Raw genomic sequence first — 27,441 nt, 5'->3', positions numbered from 1 at the left:
TGGCCAGAAACTGGAAACTAAAGGGATACCCATCAATTGGAGAATGGTTGGGTAAATTGTGGTTTATGAATGTTTTGGAATATTATTGTTCTGTAAGAAATGACCAGCAGGATGATTTCAGAAAGGCCTGGAGAGACTTACATGAACTGATGCTGAGTGAAATGAGCAGAACCAGGAGCTCATTATACACTTCAACAACAATACCATGTGATGATCAATTCTGATGGACCTGGCTCTTCAACAATGAGATAAACCAAATCAGTTCCAGTAGAGCAGTAATGAACCAGCTACACCCAGCAAAAGAACTCTGGGAGATGAGTGTGAAAACCACAACAGCATTTCCACTCCCTCTGTTTTTTGTCTGCTTGTATTTTTTATTTCCTTCTCAGGTTATTTTTACCTTATTTCTAAATCCGATTTTTTTTTTGTGCAACAAAATAACTGTATGGACATGTATATGTATATTGTATTTAACATATACTTTAACATACTTAACATTGGTCTATCTGGGGAGAGGGGAGGGAAGAAGGGGAAAAGCTGGAACAGAAGGTTTTGCACGAGTCAATGCTGAAAAATTACCCATGCATATATCTTGTAAATAAGAAGCTATAATAAAAAAAGTGTTGAATACAAAGAGAGATAAAAGACAGTCTCTGATCTCAAGGAACTCACAATCTAGTGGGGAAAATAACATACAAACAACTATGTTGAAATAAGCTCTCTCTCTTTTTGTCTCTGTCTCTCCCTTTGTATACATACATACATACATACATACATACATATATACATGCATACATATGGATGGAAATAATTGCTAAAGAGAAGACACCATCATTAAGAGAGACTGGGAGATGGATTTTGACTGGCACTAGAAGGAAGCCAGGAAACGGTGTTGAGGTTTTATAATAAAGAGAAGACTAAAGGTGGCAAAATTGATACTATGCTGAATTGGAAATCAGAAAGACCTGAGTTAAAATCCTGTCCTAGACACTAATTAGCTTTTTGACTCTAAGCAAATCACCTAAACTTTCAGCCTCAGTTTCTTCATGTGAAAAAAGGAGAATAATACCTATCTCATGTTTGTTGTGAAGATAAAATAAGATAATATATGTAAAGAACTTTCAAAACTTTAAAGAGCTATATAAATATAAACTGTTATCATTTTTCTAGTGAGGCAAGAAGGAATGTTTCCTAAAAAGCAAACTAAGACATGTTGTGCTTGTCTCTCTCTTTCTCTTTTTCTATGTCTCTCCCTTTATCTCTTTCTAAATATCTTTCTCTCTCTCCCTCTTTCCTCTCACTCTCTTTTTCTATGTCTTTCCCTTTATCTTTCTAAATCTCTCTTTCTCTTTTTCTCTCATTCTTATCTCTCTCTCTTTTTCCTTCTTTCTTGCTTGTCTCCTTGTGTCTATCTCCTTACATTTTCCATTTCTTTTTCTCTGCCTTTCTCCCTCTTTGTTTCTTTATTTGCTTTCTGTTTGTTTCTGTCTCCCTCAACATATTACAGAAGAAAAAGCTTTGTGATTTTGAATGAGGAGAAATAAATTTGAATCCTACCTCACATACTCCATAGATATGTGGCCACAGGTAAGTCATTTAATTTTACAGAATATCAGTTTCCTTGCCTGTAAAATGGGAACAATAATAGCATCTATCTTTGTGAGGCTCAAATGAGGTAAATATGTAAACTATTTTAAAAAATTAAAGTAATATCAATTAATAAGTTTATTAAGCAAATATCATGTACTTGGCACCAAGGACACAAGTATAAAGAATGAAACATTCCCTTTTCTTAATGAAGTAATGTCATCATCAAAGCTTGGAACATTCCAGAGCCTCCTAAATGAGATTAAGAGTGGTCAGTCTAACTATCCACAAAAGAAAAATCAAGTAGATGAAGAAGGCTTAAAGTTGTTCTTAAAACAATGTTACTGTTACTGTATATGAGTCATTTTGGACTATTATACCCAAGTTAATTACAAATAACATATGAAGGAAGATGCTATCTGTATCCAGAGAAAGAACTGAAAAATAGAAATATATATAGAAGAATCTTACACATACACACACAATTATATTTGTGTCTACTGGTAGCCATCTTTCTAGAGGAGTGGGGGAGAGAGGAGGGAAGAAAAGAAAGGAGAAAATAAATTAACATGATAATTTTATTATATATTTAAAAGGAATAGTAAGTTGTACGTAATAGATTTGCAGTTTCATGTGAAATCATTTTTATTATACTGTAATAGAAATGTTTATTTTATCCCACAAATCAAAAATAAAATAAATAGTTTTTAAAAGATGAAAAATTCTTACTGTTTTTCCAATGATATGCAATTGAATGGATAAAACATAGAATTGATCCATTAATAAATGTGTTATAGGAACTCATTCTTCATGGACGGTAAAGTGGGCCCAGAATTGAAGCAAAGGAAACAGTGTATTCTATATTTGGGGAATTGTGTGATCCTTTCAGTGATTCCAAGCTTTTCCCCAAAATGAAGACCTGTCTTTTTAGTTGCAGTATTCTTCTGGTGATGCTGGATGACTTTAACATAGAACATTATAATTAGCAAAGAATTTAAGCAAAGTCTCTAAAAGCGTAATAAATTGAAAAAAAGATTAGTAGGCATGAGTTGGCTAAAACTTACTGACAGCAAAGACTTTCACTGGAGAAGTGACATAAAGAATATCATGAGAGAAATGTCTAACCAGGTTAAAAAAGTAGATCAATCATGTAACAACATATAGGAATAACCACTGGATGGCCCACCTCCTCCATTGGTTTCCAAGAAATATCAAGAAAGCTCAAGGAAAATTACCAGGATGTTAGATAACCCTCTTTTTGAAGAATTTATAGAAATACATGGACAAGAGTTACTTAAGATAAAAGAGGAAAGAATGGTTTTTAGAGGGAATTCAAACATCAGTGACATCAACAAACCACCAAAGTATAGGTGCAATGGAGTGAGACATGATGAGTATAGTCTGCAGCATGTTGCCAATAATCAGTTATACAAAAGAAGGCATAAAGGCTCATTTTGGAAATATACAATTAAAAAGATGAGAAGAACCAGGCACGTATTATAGCAGGAACAAAAGACAATGGAAGGAAGGAAGGAAGGAAGGAAGAAAGGAAGGAAAGAAGGAAGGAAGGAAGGAAGGAAGGAAGGAAAGAAGAAAGGAAGGAAGGAAGGAAGGGAGGAAGGGAGGAAGAAAGGAAGAAAAGAAGGAAGGAAAGAAGGAATGGAGGGAGAGGGGAGGCAGGGAGGGAAGAAAGGAGGGAGGAAGAATATTAGAGTAGGGAAGCAAAAAAAGCAAACATTTATTAATCATCTACTATCTGCCAGGCACTGTGCCAAGTACTTTATGGATATGATCTTATTTGGTCCTCACAACTCTATGAGGTAAGTGCTATTATTATCTTTATTTTATAGTTAAAGAAACAGAGGTATTTCCAGGTTAAATGAGTTGTTCAGGGATACATGGTTAGTAAGTATATCTAAGGTCTAGTGTGCCATTGAGGTGCCTCTAGAAAGATAGTCCAGATTCTGCAGTGGTATGCACAGCATGTTAAAAGGGCTTCTAGAGTATTGAATGCATTGCTTATGGAAGATTTATGGAAGACAAGATTGATGAAGGATAATATAAATAAGTCATATTTGGCACGAATGCATGGAGGTCCCATGTAAATGATTATTTAAAAGGAAATGGCAATTGTTGGAGAGGCTTTGAGAAAATTGGCACACTAATGTATCATTAATGGAGCTATGAATTAGTGCAGGTACTTTGGAAAGCAGTTTGGAACTATACTGTAAGGTCACTAAATTATGAATAATCTTTGACCCAGCAATAGCACCACAAGCCCTACATCCCAAAGAGAATAAAGAAAGCAGAAAAGGGCCCATATGTCCAAAAAACATTGAAAACAATTTTTTTTTGGTAGAAACAAATGAATACTCATCAATTGAGGAATGGCTAGATAAATTACATATACATACATATATGTATACAGATACATTCCATGTTTGTAGAATGGAATATTATGCACCATAAGAAATTGCCAAAAAAAGTTTTTAAATCAACCTGGATTTTAAACAATTCTGAGGACATTTTTGTGAACTGATGTTGAATGAACAGAACCAGGAGAACGATTTCTATAATAACAATGTTTTAAAGAAAAACAGTGGCGAAACCAGCCACCATTTCAGGGGATAAATAATGAAGCTTGTCAACCACCACTTTATAGAGAATTTATAGACTCAAGGTGCAGAATAAGACTGTGGTAAACATGGGAATTTGTCTTGCTTGGCAATGCATATTTGTTTAAAATCTTATGTTAGCTTTTCTTTTTTTTTTTAAACACACAAAAGAAAACAAATAGCCAGAAGGAAATAAAGACAAGTAGGCCAGATTTTAAAATTATATTCTGATAGCTACTTAAAAAGAAGAGCAAGCTGAATGCAAAAAGATTAACAGTTTCATATGCAATACTCTTTTCCTATCTTTCATATATGGAAATGCTCATTTTAAATGGCATTTATTCAGAATTTTTAAAATCACTTAAAAAATTTAAAGATAAGAAGGAAGAGAGAAGATGATGATAATGGAGATGGAGGATTGGAGGTTCAACTATGGGCTGGACCAGAGAGAGGGGTAGAAGGGAGGTCACTTGGGAAGGAGGATGGGGCATAGGCTGGGCAGGAAGAAAGAGACCTGTCTGGAGAGGAATCCTCGGCAGATGGCAAGCAGGAGCTAGCATCAGTAGGAAGCTGAGCTGGGCTGGAAGAGTTGCCAGGATACGGCTTAATAGTAGCTGGCTTGGCTCCATTTGACAGGGCTGGGAAATCTGAGAAGGGCAACTCGAGGCTAGGCAGTTAAGAACAGCTAAGGTCATCCTGAAATGAGATGGAAGACTGGGTACCCCGGAGTCACCGGCAATTCCAAAGCCCTGGAGGGATAGCCGGCTCCAATGTCAATTATGCTTCCTAGTTTCTTCCTCCTAAGACCCCTGTGAGGCAGGTAGCACAACTGCTATTATACCCATTTCATAGAGGAGGAAACTGAGCCTCAGAGAGACTCACATGAGGAGCCTTTCTCTCTCCATTTTTTCCCATTAAGATAGTGTGACTTTCCAATTCTTTTTGTACAGCAAAATAACTGTTTGGACATCTATACTTATATTGTATTTAATTTATACTTTAACATATTTAACATGTATTGGTCAACCTGCCATCTGGGGGAGGGGATGGGGGGAAGGAAGGGGAAAATTGGAACAAAAGGTTTGGCAATTGTCAATGCTGTAAAATTACCCATGCAATAACTTGTAAATAAAAAGCTATAATTAAAAAAAAAAAAGATACTGTGACTTTGTCAAATGTTTGGTGAAATCTCCCCATTCTCCAACAGCCTGTGAAATAGCTAGATGGAATTAAGCCTAGGGGAAAAATAAGGTGGGCTAGGAGAGGAACACAGGGCAGGCAACAAGGACCTAAAGGGAGTTTAAGGATTTGGTGATATAGAAGCATGGAACTGGGGGCAGAGCAGGGAGATGGGTAATCCAAAGTGAGGGGAGGGAATATAGGACAATCCGCTTTGGAGAGAGAGTAGCTATCCCCTAGAAAGTCCTGAAGAGCAGTTGCTGAGCATGTCGGCAGGGGACTTGAACCAGCCTCCTCGGAAAGGAAGCAAGGAAACATGTCCTCGAGGGGAAGAAGTCATCTTGTCGGAATCTCACTCACCCCAAGCTGGTTCTGCTGCTAACAGGGTTGTGAGTGGACCAAGCCTGGTGGAGATTGCCAGTAGAGTGCCCCAGGATCCAGTATCTGCCTCCATGCTATATGTGACCTTAACTGATGTCATGGAAGGCAAAGACAGCAGCCTTTTCAGTTTTTCAAATTGGAGAAGGAATAGTTAATATTAGATGATAAGGGGAGGATTCAAAAAACAGTCTAGAAAACTGTTAAATATAGTTAAAATTAAATTTATAAGAATAAATGTGAGGTTTTATACTTGGGCTCCAAAAAGCAATTCATAAGTATGATATTTGGAAGTTAGGGTTATTCAATAAATCATTTGAAAATGATCTGCAGGTTGTAGTGAACTGCAAGTTCAATATGGGCCAGAACTCTGCTAACAGCCAAAAATGCTAATGTAATCTTGGGATATGTTAAAATAGGCCCAGAATCCAGAAGGAAAAAGGTCAGGGTCCTTTGCACTGAACTGCACTGATCAGATTGCATCTGAAATAATATTTTAGGAAGGACAATGATATGACATTTTTAGAGGAATATATACATACATTGAAGATACCTTTGATGGGTGGAGAGAGTGTTGTACCTGGAATTAGGGAGATATGAGTTTAAAACCAGCTTCAATATGATCCTGGACAAATCACTTAACCTCAGTTTCTTCCTCTGTATAATGGGGATAATAATAGCACCTACCTTTTAGGATTGTTTTGAGGATGAAAAGAGATAATAATTATAAAATGCTTAGCACATAGTAGGTGCTAGATACATATTAGTTATCATTATTATGGTCGATGAGGAAATTCAAGCAAAACAGCAGGCTCCTGTAAGTGATACTCAATAGTAGTTAGTGCACATTATTACCATCACACAATGGACTGAAAGATATAGAGAGCACATGATATTGCTGAGATTTTTGGGTAGGTGGGTGGGTGTTTTGTGTTTGTTTATTTTTGTTATAAAAAGGGTGTTTGATTCAGTGGAGAAAAAGCCTACTTTAAATGCTGTCTTCCAACAAGGAACATATTATCCCAGGCATATGAATGAGTGAATGAATCAATAAAAGAACATTTATATTTATTTGTCTTCACTATGCAAAGCATTGTGCATACAAATTAAAAAAGAGAGCTTGTCCCAGCTCTCAAAGAGCTCACTTTCTATTGGAAGAGACAAGAGATATAGATTTCAATTGCAAATCAAATGGAAAAGACCAGTAGCTATTCGAGTGGGGTAGCAAAGCAGACAAGTATTAATGCATCTTCTTTAATTATTAATTAATAATAATTCCCTAAAATTCCACTGATAATTTTATTGTTAAGTCTTTTTTTTTTTTTTTTTTTGGTCATGCTTGAATCTTTGTGATCCCAGTGGAGTTTTCTTGGCAACGATTACTGGAGAGATTTGTCATGGTCTTCCCCAGGGACCCATTTTACAATTTAGAAAAGTAAGGCAAATAAATGTCTGAAGCTGAATTTAAACTCCTCTTGACTCCTGGCCCAGGAGTCTACCTACTGCGCTATCTAGCTGCCTTCCACTGTTAAAACTATACCTGTTTTTGATGATGAAGACTTCTATAGCAAGAACTTTCCCCCCTCTCCTCTGTTTTTAGGGCTTATGACAATACCTGCCAGGTTTAATCTCTTCAAGGATTGCTCCTCAGATGATGACTGGAAGCAGAGTCATCTGCTTGTGGGCAGAAGCTGGTCAGCAGCTGGTGGTAATGGTAGTGATGAGATTAGATTGCTCCTTCTCTCATTGTTGGTGGACCAGTCTGGAAGCAAATTTCCCCCCCTCCATGAGTTCTACTTTCCTTTATTTAAATAACTGAAGCATTAGCTTTGGCACAGCAGGGGAAAGGAAGGGCTCCAAAATGGGGTGAGAGAACAGCAGCATAGGGAAGGCTGGGGAGGGGGATAGAGTTGGGCAGTGGTTGGAGCTAGATCTGCATTCCTGCATTCCCCTGACCCTTTTAGGCACATCAGTTCTAATTGACACAAAAATTAAGGAGGAGAGAGAACAAATAGAAACTGTCATCTCTTTCCAAAATCAATCCTAGGGAGAGATTAAAGAAGAGGAGAGCTAGCTCCATCCAGAGCCAAAGTTGGGGTGCACCTGTCAGGGAGGGAGATAAATAGGTAAAAAGGGGGAGAATATTATGGGGCCCCTAAGGCTCTGTTGGCATTAGGCTCAGCCCTTTGCCCTGCAGGGTTAGAGAAGACACCAGCAGCAAACTCCTGGATTTTCTGGACTTTAGTACCTGTGGGTGGTACAGGGAGGAGATTCACTCCAGCACCAGCTGATGAATACAGCCACAGCTGTGATGATCTTCAACACTGTGAGGGCTGAGATGCAGCCACTGAATCCTGATAATGGATGCTGGTACATGTATCATATCCTGGACAGAGAAAATGAAGAAATTGAATGAACTGTCCCTTCTGAAAGTCTTGTGCATAATGTCATACCAGAAGATAAAGAAACAGGGGGTGATGTGTAGGACCTAGAGAAAAGAGAACCCTAATTAGAGCTGCTGGAAATAGGGGTCACCCAGAAAGAGGCAGGCAGGCAAGGAAATCCAGGGAGAGGGCCAAGGTAATGAACATCCAGAGGTAGTACAGAGTGGACTCTCTCTCTTCTGGAAATCCTTGGGAATTTCTATGGATTTGTCTTGTAAAATCAGTGTTGGATAAGACAAAATGAGGGCAGTTGGTGGGGTAAGAGAATGGGGCAGCAAAACCCCCCAGAGCTACACGTTGCAACTTCGCCCACAATGCAGCTCCTCGACCATTCCACTGAGCCCCTCCTGCCTTTTCAGAACTCCTGCTGGGGCTGCTGCTGTTGAAGCCTGAGTGTTAGAGGGGCCCTAATCTTGGGTTCTGTGGGAGCTGAGCTCTCTGGAAGGCAGCTGGATCTGGGCAGAGGAGGTGGGGCAGGTGGCTCATTGCATGGTGGGAACTCGCTGTTCTCGATGTAGACACTGAGTGTGTCATAGTGGGTGCTGGAAGGGATTGTCAGAGTCTCTGGATTTGGCAAATGGGTCATGTCTGAAGATCTGGCTTCAGCTTCAGTCTCTGAAGGGGTCACTGCTATTCCTCAGGGTCTGGGGATCAGGTCCTTTGGAATCTGAGGGAAGATAGTGGTCAGAGTGATAATGGCCATTTAATTTGTCCAGAACATGATGCCTCCTGTCTGTCCCTTAGATACTTTGCTATTTCTATGAGACTGGATTATTTTTAGAAAAATATTATATTACTATTTTGATATTTGAAATTATAATATTCATTGACTATATAACAACAATAATGACCTTGTTTGATTACCTTCTAATCTATTACTATTACTAATCTAATACTATTGAACGAGTTATAAAATAAGGATACATAATCTCCCCAAAGATGTCTGATACCATCATGAAGGAAATCCAACTCAGAGACCAAGCCATCCTATGGATGGTGAAACTATATGATGCTATTATTTATGAATGACACTCTTCTAATGACATCAAGTCTTCTAAATTGGATCCATAATCACTCAAAGAATTCCCTTTAACTATCCATTCAAGAAGAACCAGGTGAATGAAGAATGCATATTGCCCAGACTATGTAGTTGGATTGACAATCTACAGGGTTAATTTCATCCATCTACAATGTATATCTTGTTGTGAAGTAGAAAATGAACAGTGAGTTGGACACAGAATTGAACTAGAGGGATGAATTGAATTGCTTTTGAGACATAGTGAAGTTCTTTGAATGACTCTTTTCTTTGAAACAAAGATCCATTTTTGTGCTAATATTCTTCTGGTAATGGTGAATGGTAGTGAGTCATAAAACACTATGGCCTCTGACAAGCTGACAATGATGACAGCACAGTAGATAGAGCACCAAAGGGGGAGATAGGGTAGAACTAAGTTCAAATCCAGCCTCAGAGACTGTGAGACTTTAGATATGTCACAACCTCTGCTTGCCTCAGTTTCCTCCTCTGTAGAAAAAAGAAATAATAATATTACTATTATTTACATCTATCTCATCTGTTGTTATGAGGATCAAATGAGACAAATGTGCATAGCAAGTGTTTAAAAAACTGCTAGCTAATATTACTATTTAAATCGATCATTAAAAAGGCAATGGGGAAATTAGTACAAGGTAAGTAATAATAGCTAATAGAGGTGTTATCAAAGAAATGTTCTGTCCAAAGAAAAGACAGGATGATGATCATGTGGTAATAATGAAAGATAACCAATAATTAGCTCACCTGTTCAGTTTGTGGATTCACGATCTCAAGAGAATTAGAGTGATTCATGCTATCAAGAGAATTTTTTCACATCATAAAAAATATCAAAATTGATAAGATTATAGATATACTGAAAGATCAGAGCATTGACAAACTACAGAATATCTAGAAGAGAGGGACCAAAATTATGAGGACCTTGAAACCATACTGAATGAAGATTAGTAGAAGGAACTAGAGATACTTAAACTAGAGAAAAGAAGACTTGATATGAGAGAGGGGAATGAGGAAGGGCACAAAAGTTGTTTTCAAACACTTTAAAGGATGCCATATGGAAAAGAAACGAGAATTGTTCTGTTTGGTCCAGAAGTCATCACTATCATCATCGTCATCATCATCATCATTGTCTTCAGTAAGTAACAGCATTTCTATAGAGCTTTTTGCAAGAATGCTTTATATATATGATCTCATTTGATCCTCAAAACAACAATCCCAGAAGATAGATGATATTATTTCCATTTTATAGATTAAGAAATTGAAGCACAGAAAGGTTAAGTTATTGATTTATCCTACCCATGAGCAATTGATATTTTTCCAATTGTTTAAATTTGACTTTATTTTTGTGAAAAGTGTTTTGTAATTATATTCATATAGTTCCTAGGTTTGTAATTATTGCTCCTTTGCCTTCCTGAATATCACATTCCATGGCCTCTGGTCTTTTAATGTTGCAGCTTCTAAATGCTCTGTAATCATGAGTGCCTCCCCAGTGTTTGAACTGCTTCTTTCTATCCACTTGTATTTTTTCCTTAATGTGATGGTTCTGAAATATTATTCCTTGGAATTTTTATTATGGGATCTTTTTCTTGAGGTGATTGGTGAACTTTTTCAATACCTATTTTGCCCTCTGATTCTAGGACATCAAAGAAATTTCCCTTAACAATTTCCTGGATGATATTGTCCAGATCATCCTTTTGATTATATCTTTTGGGTAGTCCAATGATTCTGATATTGCCTTTCCTGGATCTATTTTCCAGGTCATTTTGTCTTTCTCTCATGATATATATTACATTTTCTTTCATTTTATCATTCTTTTCAATTTGTTTGATTGATTTTTGCTGTTTCTTAGAGTCATTAGTTTTCATGTGCCCAATCCTAATTTTTAAGTTGTTTTCCTCAATTAGTTTCCTCAATTCCTCCATGAGGAATGAGTTTCCTCAATTGGCAAATGGCCAGTTTACACTCTTTAAGGAATTATTTTCTTCAATGAATTTTTGTGTCTCCTTTTCCATTTTGCCAATTCTTTTTCTAAGCTGAAGACTCTTTTTTCATAATTTTCTTACATTGTTCTCATTTCTTTTCTCATTTTTTTCTTCTTCTCTTAAATGATTTTAAGCTTCTTTTTTTAAAGCTCTTTCATGAGTTCTTTCTGGACTTATAGCGATGTACTATTTCCCTTTGGGGTTTTTCCCATAGGTGATTTGATATAGTTATCCTCTTCTGAGTGAATTTGTGTCTTGATCTTCTCTGCCACCACAATAACTTTCTATGGTCAAGTTCTTTTTTATTGTTTTTTTGTTTATCTGTTTTTGGCCTTTTTACTTTCTTTTAAATTTGAGATCTTCTGTTGGGGTGAACGGGGGACTGTCTTGGGCTTTCTGCACCAGGGGCTGCAGGGATTGGCTCTTTACCTGGTGCTGCACTGATGTTGCCCTGAGGTCCATGGGGAAGCCTGTGTCTGGTACTGCACTGAGGAATTGGGATGGGGACTGACTGATGCTGCTGGAAGCCATAGGAACCTTACCTATTGCTGAGCTCAGGTCTTAATGGAGGCATCTGGCCTTTCCTGAGGCTGGTAGCAAGGTTCTGTGCTTCTCTAGGCTACAGTGAAGCACATGGAGTCTGACTACTGGTAGCTGTCTATTTGCCCAGGGTTATGCTGAAGCACATGATGATTCTCAGAGTTGGAGGCTGTCCATTCCTCTGACTATGCTAGGGTACATGAGAGTCCTGGTGTTGGTGCTTGCCTGCTCCTTGTCACTGGGACTCAGGCTCTACCACTAATTTGCTGAGGTAGAACTTGCTAGGACATTTCTTGTACTGGACTGTACTCCCCTTTTTTCTGAGTGAAACAGACCTTTCTTGCCAATTTTCCAAGTTTCATGGACTCATAGCATGCTCCCTTGACCCTGCTCATAAAAGAACTACTGTGTACAATTTTCTCTTGGTTCTGTTCCCTTCACTCAACATCAGTTCATGCAAGTCTTTCCAGGTTTTTCTGAAATCAGCCTGATGATTGTTTCTTATACGACAATAATATGACATTCTATTCATATGCCATAACTTATTCAGTCATTCTCCAAGTAATGGACATTCACTCAATTTCAACTTCCTTGCCACTACTACAAACATTTTTTCCACATCATAAAAGAGTTACTACTATCATCCATACTTAGCTTTTGCAAATATAAGTTGATCTATGAATTTCCTGGATAGACTTTTCAGTCTCTATAGAGAACTCCTGGAGCCCGACACTCATTCCAATAAATGATTTAGGCTCTCTGGGACTCAGTTTCCTCGGCTCAACAAAATGAAGGATTGGTGGTCCTAAATCACTTCCAGCTATAGGTCTCTGGTTCTACAAGTCTTAGTCACTGTTTTAATATCTCACCTCAATTGGATAGACTCCTTCACCTCATTCATAAGACTAAGCCCTAAACCTGGTCCTGGGATGCCCTGAACTTAGCTTCAGGTTAATGATTGTGAAAGTCTGGGAGGGGGAGAAAGTTCAGGTTTCAGGCAGGGATTAAGGGAGGAGGCCTTAGGTTTAGGTTCAGTACCTAGTTTCCTCACAGTCCCTTTCACCAGGTGCAGCCCAGAGCCCTCCACACCCAAGGCAGACAGGTGGAAGGCATCAACTGTGCCCTTGGAATGTACAGACTTCAGAGAGGGGCAAAATGAGATCGTATGTCTTCTTGGGAGGGGAGTGTCTTGGAGGACTGAAGTGTGTCAAATAAAGGTGTGATCCAAAGAAGGAACTGAATAAGACTCAGGTAGACAACGAATGGAACTGCAGATCCCTGCCCCTTCCCAGACCCTGTTAAGGCCTCAACAGATCAAGGGGCAGGGAAGACCACACCCTATAAAGGTTCCTTTACCCAAGGAACATGAAAGCTAGACTATTCACCTTACAATCAGTTAACAAACATCTTTTAAGTGCTTACTATGTGTAAAATAGTGTACCAAGCAACAAGGATACAAATAAAGGCTCAAACACTGTGGATGCAGAGAAAGAAATGGAAACCATACTGGCATCTAGGAAAACCCTAGGAGTCCTGGACCAGCAGATAAAAGATAAAAGAGAAGCAAGGATATTTCCAGTGAATGTCTTGACTCCCAGATTTGTTTAATAAAAAGATCATCTGTCAATCTAGGACACTCATTGCCATCTTACTTACTCTCCTCCCCATCCCAATTCTTTTTTTGTCAGATGTCATCTCTCAGTTACCTCCTCTTCTTTTGGGAAGCTTTTCTGATTTCTGCCTACTAAGGTTCAAGCCAATCCATTGCTTCTAAGAGAGTGATTCTTAATTTTTTTAGGTGTCATGGACACTTTAGGCAGCATGATTAAGTCTATAGACCTTTTCTCACAATAGTGTTTTAAAATAATTGAAAGAAATCCTATGTAGAAAAAGCATTTGACAAAACCAATACCCATTCCTATTAAAAATACTAGAAAGCATAGAAATAAATGGAATTTTCTCTAAAATGATCAGTAGCCATCAGCAAACATATGTAATGAGAATAAACTAGAAGCATTCCCAGTTATATCAGGGGTGAAACAAAGTTGCCCACTATCACCATTACTATTCAATATTGTATTAGAAATGTAAGCTTTAGTAATAAGAGAAGAAAAAGAAATGAGAGGAATTAGAAAGGTAATGAGGAAACAAAATTATCATTCTTTGCAGATGATATGATGGTATATTTAGAATATTCTAGAAAACCAATTGAAAAGCTACCAGAAATAATGAACAACTTTAGCAAAGTTGCAGGAATAATAAATCCACATAAATCTTTAACATTTCTATATGTTACCAACAAGGTCCAACAGCAAGAGATACAAAGAGAAATCACATTTAAAATAATTGTAGATAATATAAAATTTTTGGCTGTCTACCTGCCAAGACAAAAATCAGCAACTATATGAACACAATTACAAAACATTTTCCACACGAATAAGTTAGATCTAAACAACTGGAAGAATATCAAATGCTTATGGGTAGGTCAAGCTAATATAATAAAAATGGCAATTCTAACTAAATTAATCTACTTATTCAGTGCCATACCAATCAAATTACCAAAAAAGTTATAGAGCTAGAAAAATAATCATAAAGTCATTTAAAAGAACAAAAGGTCAAGAATTTCAAAGGAATTAATAAAAAAAATGCAAACAATGGTGGCCTAGCTGTATCAAACTTGAAACTTTATTATAAAGCAGCAATCATCAAAGCCATTTGGTACTAGTTAAGAAATAGAGTAAATGATCAGTGGAATAGGTTAAGTTCACAAGACATAATAGTCAAAGACTATAGCAATCTAGTGTTTAATAAAGCCAAAGACCTCAGCTTTTGGGACAAGAACTCATTATTTGACAAAAATGGTTGGGAAAATTGGAAATTAGTGGGGCAGAAACAAAGCATTGACCAACACCTAACATCCCATACCAAAATAAGTTCAAAAAGAATTCATGATTCATACATAAAGGGTGATACTGTAAGCAAATTAGGAGAACAAAGAATCTTCTACCTCTCGGATTTGTGTGGAAGGAAGGAATTTATGGCCAAAGAAGAACTAGAGAACATTATGAAATGCAAAATGGATAATTTTGACTACATTAAATTAAAAAGCATTTGTACAAACAAAAGCAATGCAGAGAAGCAGAAAACGGGGGGGGGGGGGTTTTACATCCAAGGGGTCTGATAAAGGCCTCATTTTTAAAATAGAGATTTGACTTAAATTTATAAGAATACAATTATTCTCCAATTGATAAATGATCAAAGGAAATAAATAGACAATTTTCAACTGAAGAAATTAAAACCATTTCCAGTCATATAAAAAGGTGCTCTAAATCACCATTGATCGAGAAAAATGCAAAGATAGACAACTCTGAGATACCACCACACACCTCTTAGATTGGATAAGATGACAGGAAAAGATAATGAGAAATGTTGGAGGGGATGTGGGAAAACGGGGACACTAATACATTGTTGGTGGAGTTGTGAAGTGATCCAACCATTCTGGAGAGCAATTTGGAACTATGACCAAAGGGTTATCAAATTGTGCATACCCTTTGACCCAGTGGTGTTTCTACTGGGCTTGTATCCCAAAGAGATCTTAAAGAAGGGAAATAGAACCACATGTGCAAACATGTTTGTGGCAGCCTTTTTTTGTAGTGGCAAGAAACTGGAAACTGAACGGATGCCCATTGGAGAATGACTGAATAAGTTATGGTATATGAATATTATGGAATATTATTGTTCTGTAAGAAACGATCAGAAGGATGATTTCAGAGAGACCTGGAGAGACTTACCTGAACCGATGCTGAGTGAAATGAGCAGGGCCAGGAGAACAACAACAACATATTATGTTATGATTAGCTGTGATGGACATGGCTCTTTTCAACACTGAAGTAATTCAGGCCAATTTCAATGGACTTGAAATGGAGAAAGCTATCTGCACCCAGAGAGAGGATTATATTTTCACTTTTTTGTTGTTAGCGTTTGCTTGCTTTTTTCTCATTTTTTTTTTACTTTTAATCTGATTTTTCTTGTGCAGCATGATAAATGTGGAACTATGTATAGAAGAATTGCACATGTTTAGCCTATATTAGATTGCTTGCTGTCTTGGGGAAGGAGTGGAAGGAGGGGAGGGAGAACGGTTTAGAGCATGGGGTTTTGCAAAGGCATCTTTGCATGTATTTTGAAGATAAAAAGCTATTTTTAAAAAAGCATGTTTCAAAAAATCCACAAACAAACAGAAAAAGAAAATCATTGAACTAACAAATAAAACTAGAAAATAACTGGTTTTTAGGGGGGAATAAAATAGATAAACCTTTGGATAATTTGATTAAAAAAGGAAAGAAGAAAATCAAATTACTAGTATCAGAAAAAGGGGTGAATTCATCACTGTTGAAGAAGAAATTTAGACAACTGTTAGGAGCTATTTTGCCTAATTATATGCCATTAAATTTTTTATTCTGTCTTATTTTTTTAAATAATGGCTTTTATTTTCAAAATACATGCAGGGATGGTTTTCAGCATTCACTGTTGTAAAACCTTGTGTTCCAGGTTTTCTTACCTTCTTTCCTCCCACTTACATCCCCTAGTTGGCAAGTGGTCCAATATGTGTTAAACATGTGCAAAAATTTGACATTCTAAATGAAATGGGTGAATAGCTACAAAAAATATAAATTACCTAGATTAACCAAAAAAAGAAATAAAATATTTAATTAATCCAACTTCAAAAAAAAAAGGAAAGAAATCCTAAATATCATTGGGAGTTCAATGAAAATAAAGATGGATTTTTTTTCCTATCCAAATTCATAGACCACATTAAATCCCTCCATGGACCCCTTGAATTTTTTTTTAATAATTTTTTATTGATAGAACGCATGCCAGGGTAATTTTTTACAGCATTATCCCTTGCATTCATTTCTGTTCCGATTTTTCCCCTCCCTCCCTCCACCCCTTCCCCCAGATGGCAAGAGTCCTTTACATGTTGAATGGGTTGCAGTATATCCTAGATACAATATATGTGTGCAGAACCAAACAGTTTTCTTGTTGCACAGGGAGAATTGAATTCAGAAGGTATAAATAACCCGGGAGGAAAAACATAAATGCAAGCAGTTTATATTCATTTCCAGTGTTCTTTCTCTGGGTGTAGCTGCTTCTTGGACCCCTTGAATTTACACACTAATGCTAATCATCCAAACACATTGCAACATTTTTTAGTTAAATCCTTTTTTTCTTGCATGACTCCCAATTAGGCAAGGGGCTATCTGATGACAAGAATCCCCTTTGACACTGGCCTTCTGGAATAGCCCTCTAAATCCCCAAAGCCAACCCATAATTGACTGACAGAGTCAACCTAAGCATCGGAGGAGGGTAGAGAAGTCAGAGAAGAAACCAATCAATCAACAAGCATTTATTCATCACCTACTATGTTTAAGCATTGGTTCCAGTACTAAGAATATAAAGACAAAAGTCCAAGATTTCCTATGCTCAAGAGGCTTACAGTTTACCAAGGGGGAGAGGAGGATGAGTAAGGGATACATACAAAGAGATATACAAAATATACCTGGAACAGATCACTCAGGATACCTTGGTGCCTGGAATGTTGAAGAAAACAACACAAAGAGAACATGGGTTGAGCAAGGAATCATCTCATTTAGTCTTGTATTCTTATCAACATTTTCTCCTTCACTATGCTAGTGTGTTGAGCATTTTAGGTAATCTTGGTCAATTCTTGGTCAAGTCCAAGGTCACTGGGACTTTGGTGAAATACTAACTAATCCCCACCCCAACCAACATGCAGGTCCCTTCTCCCTCATCCTCAGTGGTCACACTTGTTATGGGTTTGGCAAAGAAAGGTTATACTTATATCATAGAATCACCAAATTAAAAAACACCTACCCCAATTTATACCTGAATATTATATATATATATACATATACAACAGCCCCAAATAGTCAATTAGTCTCAATGTATCAATCATTAAGCATCTATTAAGTTTCTGTAATATGTCTGGCACCCTGTTAGATGCTGAGAATACTAAGATTAAAATGAAAAATATCCTGTCCTTAAGGAACTTACATTCTGTACAATTTATGTAGATTAGTTATACACACACACACGTACATATGTGTACATGTATAAATAAATCTCTATGTATATAAATTATATGCATACAAATCTATATGTACATAATATATATGAAAGCAAACAAAAGAATTGCAAGGTAATTTTGCTGGGGAGAACTAGCAACTGGGGGAAATCCAGAATGGTCTCTGGTGAAAGGTGGCATTGGGCTGAGTTTTAAAAAAAATTAGGGACTTCAAAAGCAGAGCTGAAGGAGTTCATTTCTGACATAGGGTAGAACATGTGCAAAAGTACAGAGATAAGAGAGGTGTCAGTTCAAGCATCTCTAGTAACAAGGATCTCACTGCCTTCCAAGGTAGCCAATTTTCCTTTTAAATAACTGTTATAATTCTAAGGACATTCTTAGGTACATAGATAAAATAGGCTTCTTTGGAATTTCCTCTCAGTTTAGTTAAGCCTTCTCAGACACAAGATAATAATAGGAGAAGGTGAAAAATAAAACTAGAAGGAAGGAAGGAAGGAAGAAAGGGAGGGAGGGAAGGAGAGAGGAAGGAAGGGAAGGAGGGAAGGAAGGAGGGAAGGAAGAAAAAAAGGAGGGAAGAAGGGAGAAAGGAAGGAAGGGAGGGAGGGAGAGAGGGAGGAAGGAAGGAGGAAGGAAGGAGGAAGGAAGGAAGGAAAGAAGGGAGGGAGGGAGGGAAGGAAAGAAGGAATGAAGTAAGGAAGGGAGGGAGGGAGGGAAAAAGAGAAAAAGAAAAAAGAAATAAATACAACAAAAATGATGGATCAAACCTATTCAAGAAAAATAGCTCCTTTCCACGCAGATTAATAATGACACTAAGAATAATAATAATAAAAATTATTATAATTATGATTAACAAAACAATAATAACTGACACTTAAGTAACAGTTTAAGGCTTGCCGGGCACTTTGCATTCATTATCTCATTTGCTCCTCATAAATCCTGGTGAGTAGACACTACAGTTACTCTCCCAATTTCATCGAAATTGAACCTTGGGATGACAGAGTTAATAGGGACCTTACAAGTCACCAGAACAACCTCCTCATTTGGTCACACAGCTGATAAATGGCAGAGGCAGAGTTTGAACCCAGGTCTTCTTGAGGTCCAAGGTTGTTTTTTGCTTCTTTCCATTATATCTCCCACTTTATCCTGGTATGCCCTTAACAAAATGGAAACTCGAAGCACTGAATGTAAGAGCTGGAAGGCACCTCTGAAGCCATCTAGACCAAGTGCCTGATTGAGAATTTTTTCTCTCTGCAGTATCCCCAACCATTCAGCCCCTGCTTGAAGACCCCCCCAATGAAGGGGAACCTATCAATCTTTGAGGCAGCATATTCTATCTTGGTCTTATGGGCAGGAACCACTTCATTTTTGCCCTTACATGCCAGGACCAAACAATAATTCATGCAAAGTAGGTTTTAATAAATGATACTGAATTCCCTTGATGTATAGAACAGCTTTAGGAATGCAATTTCCAGTGCAGGGCCTCTTAAATGAAGTGGGTGGTCACCATTTTGGCAGGATACCAAGCCTAAAATAACTGGCCCCTAACCTCCAGCCCAGCCCAGCTCCAGCAGCCCCATAAGAGAGAGAAAGGGGGGAGGGAAGGAGGGAGGTCCTGGAAACTAGATGAGGATAATCCTCTTAGAGAACAGGTTTCTCCACCTTTCTCTCCTCCTCCTCCTCCTCTTCCTCTTCCTCTCTCTGGATAAGTCAAAAGTATAGGTGCCTGGGAGACGGTTGGCACAACCAAGTAGACCATGTGGGCATCAAGGCTGGTTCTCCTGGCTGTGACTACTGCTGTATTCGGGGAGCTTGGTGAGATGGGCATGGGGGCTAAGATTGAATGGGAAGGAGAGAGGGGAGAATGAGGAGGGCACGAAAGCAGATGGAAGGTCAAAGAGAAGAGTCCAGAATGGGTTTAAATGAAACATTCTTCTCATTCACAATGGCCTCCCCCACAAGTTCCGAGCAAGGTAAAAAAAAAGTCAGAGATGGGGGAGAGAAAGAAGGGGAGAGGGAGGAGAGAGGGAGAAGAAATAGGGACTTATTCTATATCTGCCATTTTCTCTCTCTCCACACTTGGAATGTCCTTAGCCTACTTGCTTCATATAGAAATGGAGACAGAAACAGAAAAGGGATTGCAGGAGAAGCTGGGAAAGAGACCTAAGAGAGGCAAATGGATAAAGGATAGTTATAAAAGATAGAGACAGAGAGAGATGTGAAGATAAAAGTCTGGGGATATAAAAAGATGAAATGAGGAGAAGAATGAAAGAGGAAGGGAGAAACTGTATTTGTCTCTTATCGGATAAAGATACAAAAGATAAAGAAAGATGGAGATAGACTTACATTTCCTGAGTTTAGAGCTTGCTAGACAGAGAGAAAGGAGAAGAGGAAAAGGAGACAGACAGACAGACAGATAGACATAGAAACAGACAGAGACAGATTGAGAAACAGAGAAAGAGAGAGAGTGAGAGACATTGAGAGAAAGAAGTTGAGAGAGATGGAGACACAAAGAGACAAAGACAGAGAAAGGGAGGGAAGGAGGGAGGAAAGAGGGAAGAGAGGGAGGGAGGGAAGGAAGGAGGGAGGGGGAGAGAGAGAGGAGGAGGAGGAGAAGAAGAAGAAGAAGAAGAAGAAGAAGAAGAAGAAGAAGAAGAAGAAGAAGAAGAAGAAGAAGAAGAAGAAGAAGAAGAAGAAGAAGAAGAAGAAGAGAGGAGGAGGAGAAGGAGGAGAAAGAGAAGGAGAAGGAGGAGGAGGAGGAGGAGAAGAAGAAGAAGAAGAAGAAGAAGAAGAAGAAGAAGAAGAAGAAGAAGAAGAAGAAGAAGAAGAAGAGAGAAGAGAAAGAGCAAGGAAGGGAGAGAGGAGGAAGGGAAGAAGCAAGGGAGGGAGAAAGGAAGGGAAAAAGAGAAACAAAGACACACAGAGACAGAGAAATTGAGAGAGAGAGAAGTTGAGAGAAGCACAGAGAGATTGAGAGAAAGAGAGGGGAAGAGAAAAAAAGAGAAGAGGAAGAGAGAGGTAGGGAGAGAGAAGAAGAGAGGGAGTAAGAAAATAAGAAGAAAGGAGGAAGGGAAGAAGGGACAGAGGGAAAGAAAGAGAGACAGAGAGACAAAAAGAGACACGCAGAGACACAGAGAGACAGAGATTGAGAGAAAGGGAAAGATCAAAAGGGACAGAGCAAGAGAGACTGAGAGAAAGAGAAGGGGGGAAGAGAGAGAGAGGGGGGGGAGAGGGGAGATATAGAGGATCAGGAGAATGACAGTCTGTGAAGAGAAGAGGGGAAGCAGTGTAAAATGAGATGGAAAGGTAGATTGAGGTCAGACTAGGAAGGGGCTGGTGAGTGCTAACTTTAGCCCCATAGGTAATGGGCACTATATTGAAGATGTTTGGGAAGATTCTGACTAGCGTATGCACGATGGCCTGGAGAGGAGAAGGCAGAGAGTCTGGTCAGGAAAACAGTCCGTTAGTTCAGCTAAGGTGACCGAGAAGCCTTTACTCAGTGTTAGAAGTGAGATTGGAAAACACGGGACAATCCCCCAAAAAGTATCGCGGACGCAGAATGCACAAAGCCGAACAAGGAAACGAATGGGACAGTGAGGGCGAGTCAAAGAAGATTCAGGGTTTCTCTGCCTGCCCCTGACTCACTGTGTGGCCAAAGCCAAGTCGGTTCTTTTTCCTTTCCAGACCTCTGTTTTCTCATCTGTAAAATGGAGGTGGATTAGTTCCCCCTCAAAAGCTCTTTCCAGGTCTGTTTAGATGCAAAGACGGAGAGGAGAGAAGGGAGGACAGTTAGTTAGGATGGGTCCAAAACCAAAAAAATTTTCCCTTTCCTTGGGGGAAAAAAGGATTAATCAGAGAGAGCCGTGACTCATACACGCCACACAGCGAGGTGTGCAGGAGGTGCTGTTGGGACTCCGGGAGATGCCCGTGCTTTTTGTGGGGTGGTTAACTGGGATGGACTGAGGCCGGATCAGGTTTCAAGCAGGGAAGGGGAGGGAAGTATGGAGGGCTATTCTTGGAATGTTACCTTCAACCTGGATGTTTGTTTACACAGCACGCCTCCACCTCCGAGCTACGGCCCCCAAAGACAAAGAGGAGGCGTCCCACTTCCCCCAAGAAGCCCATTTCCCTTTCTCCTGTAACTCCCCCCTTATCGCTATCCTTGCCCCAGCTCCAGCACCCAGAGGCCCTTGGGTTTTAGATGTTGGGTCTTAGAAAGCCTTGCCCCTTCCCATTTCAAGGGGAATTCTAAGACTCAGAGATGAAAGGACTCGCCTCCCCCATGCCAAAATGAATCAGTGAAGGAACCCAGTTCCAGTTTTCAAACTTCCAGTCTAACAAGATAATAATTTAAAGCCATAGAAAGATGAACTCTTCTTGTCATGGGCTTCTATTATAAAATTTAAAATGCATTTCCTTTTTTTCAAATTTCCAGTCTAAAAAGATAACAAGTCCTGAGGGAACAGAATGCTGTCTGGGAGCCCCTTCCACTTGATGGGTGACTCCACCAGAGCCATGACACCCTCCAAAGTCTTGGAAGTTTCTGAGGGGAGGGGCCCCATCTTCCCCTCTCTCCTTTCCCTCCTTAGGTCAGGGCTCCCGGTGGGCAGGGAATATAGCATCCCCATCAAGGCTGGGGCTGAGAGGAAGATCCGAAGGGCTGAAGAGACACTGCCTGACCATATTCTTCTTTCCCCATGTAGCCGGGGCTCTGAAATGTTACAGCTGCCCGCAGCCCACCAACCTCTCCGAGTGCACCACTATTGTGAACTGTGCCCCTGAGGAGACCATGTGCAAGACGACTATGTATTCCCTGGAGGAAGGTGAGGAGAGGGGTCCGGTTCCAAGGGTACCAGGAGGGAAGCCTCACATGACGGGTTTGGGGCAAGGCCAGCAAAACAATGCAAGAAGGAAATTTTCCATAGAGTAAAATTCCACCTCTCCCATGAAGGTCAATGGGGTTAGTAAAGAGAAAGAAACCTGGACTTGGAATCACAATATGTGATTTAAAATCCCAGCTTCACCACACAAGCTATGTGGTTTTCTTTTTTTTAAATCTTTTTTCTTTTTCTTTTCTTTTTTTTGGAAGCAGTTGAAGTTATGTGACTTGCTCAGGATCACACAGCTAAGAAGTATCTGAGCCTTCCTGACTCCAAGGCTAGTGCTCAATCCATTGCACCCAAACCTTGTGCTTTTGTAAAAAAAGATATAGACCCAGGGGAACTAGATAGAACAGTGGACTTGAGTTCAAATAACACAACTTATTAGCTGTATGACCTTCAACAAGTCACATCACTTAACTCCAATGCTTCACCAAAAAAAAAAAAAAAAAAAAAAGGAAAAAGGAAAAAAAAATAGAGCTTCTTCCCCCTTCAATTTCATCATCTATAAAATGGGGTCTAACAAATATTTATAAAGTGTTTATAATGGATTTGAGATCAGAGGACTTGTGCTTGTATTCTAGCCCTACTCCTTACTCTCTGTGTGACTTTAGGCAACCCTGTCACTTCCCTAGTCCTCAGTTTCCCCATCTGAAAATGGAAAGATTAGACCAAATGGTCCCAGTTCTGAATCTTGGGACTCTGAAAAAGTATATTCTCTGCCATCAGATTTACTAAAGGTTGTGGGTTGCAGGGGGTTAAGGTGAGGGGATGGCACAAAGAGAAATTAGAATGAAAAACAAAAATAAGAATGATATAGAATGGAACTAGGGTAGAGAAAAAACACAGGACCCTGGGAAAATCTGAGGATGGAGACTCAAGGGGGATGGTTCAGGGATGGTGCCAAGTGAAGAAAGCTGTTGGCAGGCAAGAGAGAAGTTTAGGAATGAATGGGAATGAGATAGAATAGGAAAAGGATGAGCAAATGGGTAATAGCTTAAATTTTGCTATAATATAGAATTCATGAGCAGAATCAAATATGAAATAAAAATAGAAAGTCAAGTTGGAGTCAGAATTCAGTCTTAAATGCCACGATGAATAATTTTAGCTTATTCCCTAGGTCATAGGGAGCCACCAATGCTTACTGAGTAAAGGAGCAAGCTGGCCAATTTCAATATTATCTTCAGTTATAAAATGGGAATAATGGTATTGACATTATCTAACTACACTAGAAGTAAAACCTAAATGTGACTTAAAGGTCACTTGGTCTAATAGTTTTCAAATTTATTGATCTTTGGATCCCTTTACTTTTAAAATTTTTTGGGAGTCTCCAAAAAGCTTCTGTTTATATGGGTTATATCTAACATTATTTGTTGAATTTATAATGAAAATATCTTGACATTATTTTGAAAATAGGTTTGATTTCACAGAAAGAGTCATTGAAAGGGGATCTTCAGAGGTCTCCAGGTCACCCTTTGAGAATTCTTAGTCTAGTACAACCCTGCTATTTTCTAGAGATGGGAAAAAGATTAGAGGATAGTGACTTACCTCCCAAGTTCTCATGAGGAAAAGAGTTTTTAAAATTTAAAACCATAGAAAGACGAACTCTTCTTGTCATGGACTTAATAAAATTTAAAGTGCATTTCCTTTTTTTCAAATTTCCAGTCTAACAAGATAAATGGGGAGTAGGCTGATGAGCAAGAGGGAGGAGATGCCAGCTTTAAACATAACTACTATTCACATCTCAACATGTTGAGATCACTAGCTTGTTCCCAGAGTACTTTTTCTACAATAACATTGTGTGTTTAGATAGTTCAAGAACTACTTCTTATATTTTATAGAGGGAACTGAAACTTGGGGAAAGGATGGTATTTGCCTAGGATCACACAGCTAGTAAGAGTCAAGGTCAAGGTTAAGGTCAAGATTAGCACCTGAACCCAAGTTTGTTAATTCTAAGTCTTCCATTTTCAAGGACCATTCTTTTATGGAGCTACTGACACACTTAGGAGCCAAGTCCCATTATATCTCAAATATTTTCAAGTTCTTTGATTAAGTATTCATTTTCTATGTAAAGAGAACAGGATTTGGAATCTAAGAACTTGGGCTTGAATTCAAGTTCTGCTACTTACTATACATTTGACCCTGGGCAAATACCCCTAAACTCAGTTTCCTTATTCATAAAATGAAGGGCTTGGACCAGCCAGCCTCCAAGAACTTTTTCCAGCTCTAGGTGGTACAGTGAATAGGCCTGGTGTCAGGAAAATCTTAATTCAACCAACCACTGACACCTATTAGCTATATGCTCGTAGGCAAGTCACTCAACCCTGTTTACCTCAGTTTGCTCTTCTTTAATGAGTTGAAGAAGGAAATGGCAAACCACTCCATTAGCTCTGCCAAGAAACTCCCAAGTGGGGTCGTAAAGAATTAGATGTGACTGGACAACATTTGAATAATAGACACATCACTAATTTCACCATGGAAAATCAAAAAAAAATGTTCAACTCATTAGTTAGAAAATTTGTTTTTCCTCCTCCTTTATTGGAATCGGACCCATTCCACTGCATCTGGGGCCATCTCCAGTCTTCCCAACCTAAATCTGGCTATATAAGGTTTGGAAGAGAAAGTGAGGCTGGTGACTTTGCACAGTCCCCCCTCCTTTAAATACGATTCAAGTTCAAATTATGGCTTCATCTCTCCGATATCACGGTCCTTTTTGAGAAAATTGGAAACAATAAGACCAATTTTCTCCAGGAATTCTTAGAGAATACTCAAGATCACCTGAGCACTGGGGGTAGAAGGAAATCCAGTTGTGATTCGGTCTAGTCATGCTTAATCAGGGATGATTTCCTGGAGCAGGGGAATGTTTGAGCTGGGATTTAGCTTGTTTTAGCAGAAGGGAATTTAATGTTTGGGCTGGAGGGGCCACCTGACTTGTCCATTATTCCCTGCCCCATTACAGTGTACCCGTTCTTGGGAGATGCTACAGTCACAAAGGCATGTGCCCGGAAGTGTGTGTCCTCGGATGTGGATGGCATCGGTCTGACTCGGCCTATCTCATGCTGTAACCAAGATCTATGCAACACAGGAGGGGCTGCTGCCCTGGGGAGCTTTGGGGGGCTGGTCCTTACCCTCCTTGTCATTACCTTCCTCCTCCTATACACTAGAATCTAGAGGGACAGGGCCGGACAAGGGTTTCCCTCTCCCTTCTTCCAATTCTGAGTTTCCTTTTCAGTATCCAGAGGGGTGACACCTCAACACCCCTAACTCCCCTGTCTTTATGTTTATAGATTGTGGGAGAGAAAGATGTCACCATCTGAGGGGAAAATGGAATTTTTGCCCTCAAGAATTCCCAGTCTGAGGGGGGAGATTCAGTCGTGTCCTTCAGGGAGTTCTGGGCTGAGTCAAGTAAATACAGCCTTTTCTCTTTTTTCTGACTGCTCTCCACCTCAGTTTGCACATCTATAAAATAGGGATCATAGCACCTACCTCACAGGGTTGTTAAAAGGATCAACTGAGATGAGACATGTAAAGCAATTACAAACTCTAAAATGGTATGAGAATCTTATTGTTAACTATCATCATCATCATCATCATCATCATCATCATCATCATCATCATCTCCATGGTCTCTTTTTCTCTCTCCCAATCTCCTTTCTGTTTCTCTCTGTGTGTCCTTTCTACCTGCCTTTCTCTCCTCTCTGTCTGTTCTTGCTTTTACTGGCTATTGATCTCTATCCACTGTCTCCTTTTTTGCTGTGTCTCCACTCACAGTGTGTCTCCTTCCTCCCGACAATTAAAAGTGCCCCACAACAGACTAGCTGACTTCAAGCACGGACTGAATGGTCATTTATCAGGGAATGTTTCAGAAGAAATTCTTAACTTTTCCAAGGAAGGGAAGCTTCTTATTTCTAAGGATCAAGTTCCTCACTGGAAAAGGGGGGGTAAAAATAATTGCACTACCTACCTCAAAGGATTGTTGTAAAGGAAGGTTTTGTGAGCCTGAAAACTCTGTAGAAATACGACTCCTTATATTCACACAGATTTAGAGAGCACAGGACGCATCAGTCCCCAAAACACAAATATCCACATATGCACAATCATAGATACACAAAGAAGAACAACACTTGGCATTGATATATTGCTAAAAGGTTTGCATGAACAGCTATGGATAAAGTGCTAAGCTTGGAGTCAGGGAGACTCATCTTCCTGACTTCAAATCTGGCTTCAGACACTTGCTTAGTTTGTGACCCTGTACAAGTCATTTATCCCTGTTTGCCTCTGTTTCCTCATCTATAAAATAAGCACTTTACACATATCATCTCTTTGCTACTCACAAGAACAAGTCTTATTATGCCCATTTCATAGATGAGCAAAGTGAGACTCAGAGGTTAAATGATTTGACCATAGTCATATGACTAATAAATGTTGAAGGCAGAAGGTCTATGTTGACTCCAAGTGCAACATTCTAACCATCATGTTAAACTGCTTCTCAGCAAAGTTCCCCAATCTATCAATTATTCAGCCTTTGATATACAATGTTTATTCCCTGCAGATATGCATGTAGACACAAGTAAACATTCATATACATGTATATCCCAAGACAGAAGGGGCAGAGTGAGTAGAAGGGGGAACATGTACATATACATGTACATCCCAAGACGAAGGGGGAAGAGGTGGGTGGGGAAGGA

The 27,441-nt window shown here is 39.1% G+C and overlaps 1 protein-coding gene across 1 annotated transcript; it reads left to right on the top strand.

The window, feature by feature from the left end:
- Positions 1–19,602: 19,602 nt before the first annotated feature.
- LOC127544512 (ly6/PLAUR domain-containing protein 2-like) lies at positions 19,603–26,575 on the top strand. Its single transcript, XM_051971177.1, has 3 exons — positions 19,603–19,688; positions 22,577–22,696; positions 25,713–26,575. Exons 1-3 carry the CDS (start codon positions 19,631–19,633, stop codon positions 25,922–25,924), a joined length of 390 nt encoding a protein of 129 aa, XP_051827137.1. The 5' UTR covers positions 19,603–19,630; the 3' UTR covers positions 25,925–26,575.
- Positions 26,576–27,441: the final 866 nt, after the last annotated feature.

This window comes from Antechinus flavipes, chromosome 1, assembly GCF_016432865.1.
Source record: "Antechinus flavipes isolate AdamAnt ecotype Samford, QLD, Australia chromosome 1, AdamAnt_v2, whole genome shotgun sequence".
NCBI lineage: Eukaryota > Metazoa > Chordata > Mammalia > Dasyuromorphia > Dasyuridae > Antechinus > Antechinus flavipes.
The sequence above is the reverse complement of the archived record's forward strand: the minus strand, read 5'-3'. Positions and strand labels throughout refer to the sequence as shown.

What these genes read in the sequence shown, in the direction of transcription:
- LOC127544512 (XM_051971177.1), top strand. Translation starts at nt 19,631, where the DNA reads ATGTGGGCATCAAGGCTGGTTCTCCTGGCTGTGACTACTGCTGTATTC. An exon ending in TGCTGTATTCGGGGAGCTTG is followed by an intron (nt 19,689 to 22,576) that starts GTGAGATGGGCA and finishes TTCCCCATGTAG; the next exon opens with CCGGGGCTCTGAAATGTTAC. An exon ending in TATGTATTCCCTGGAGGAAG is followed by an intron (nt 22,697 to 25,712) that starts GTGAGGAGAGGG and finishes GCCCCATTACAG; the next exon opens with TGTACCCGTTCTTGGGAGAT.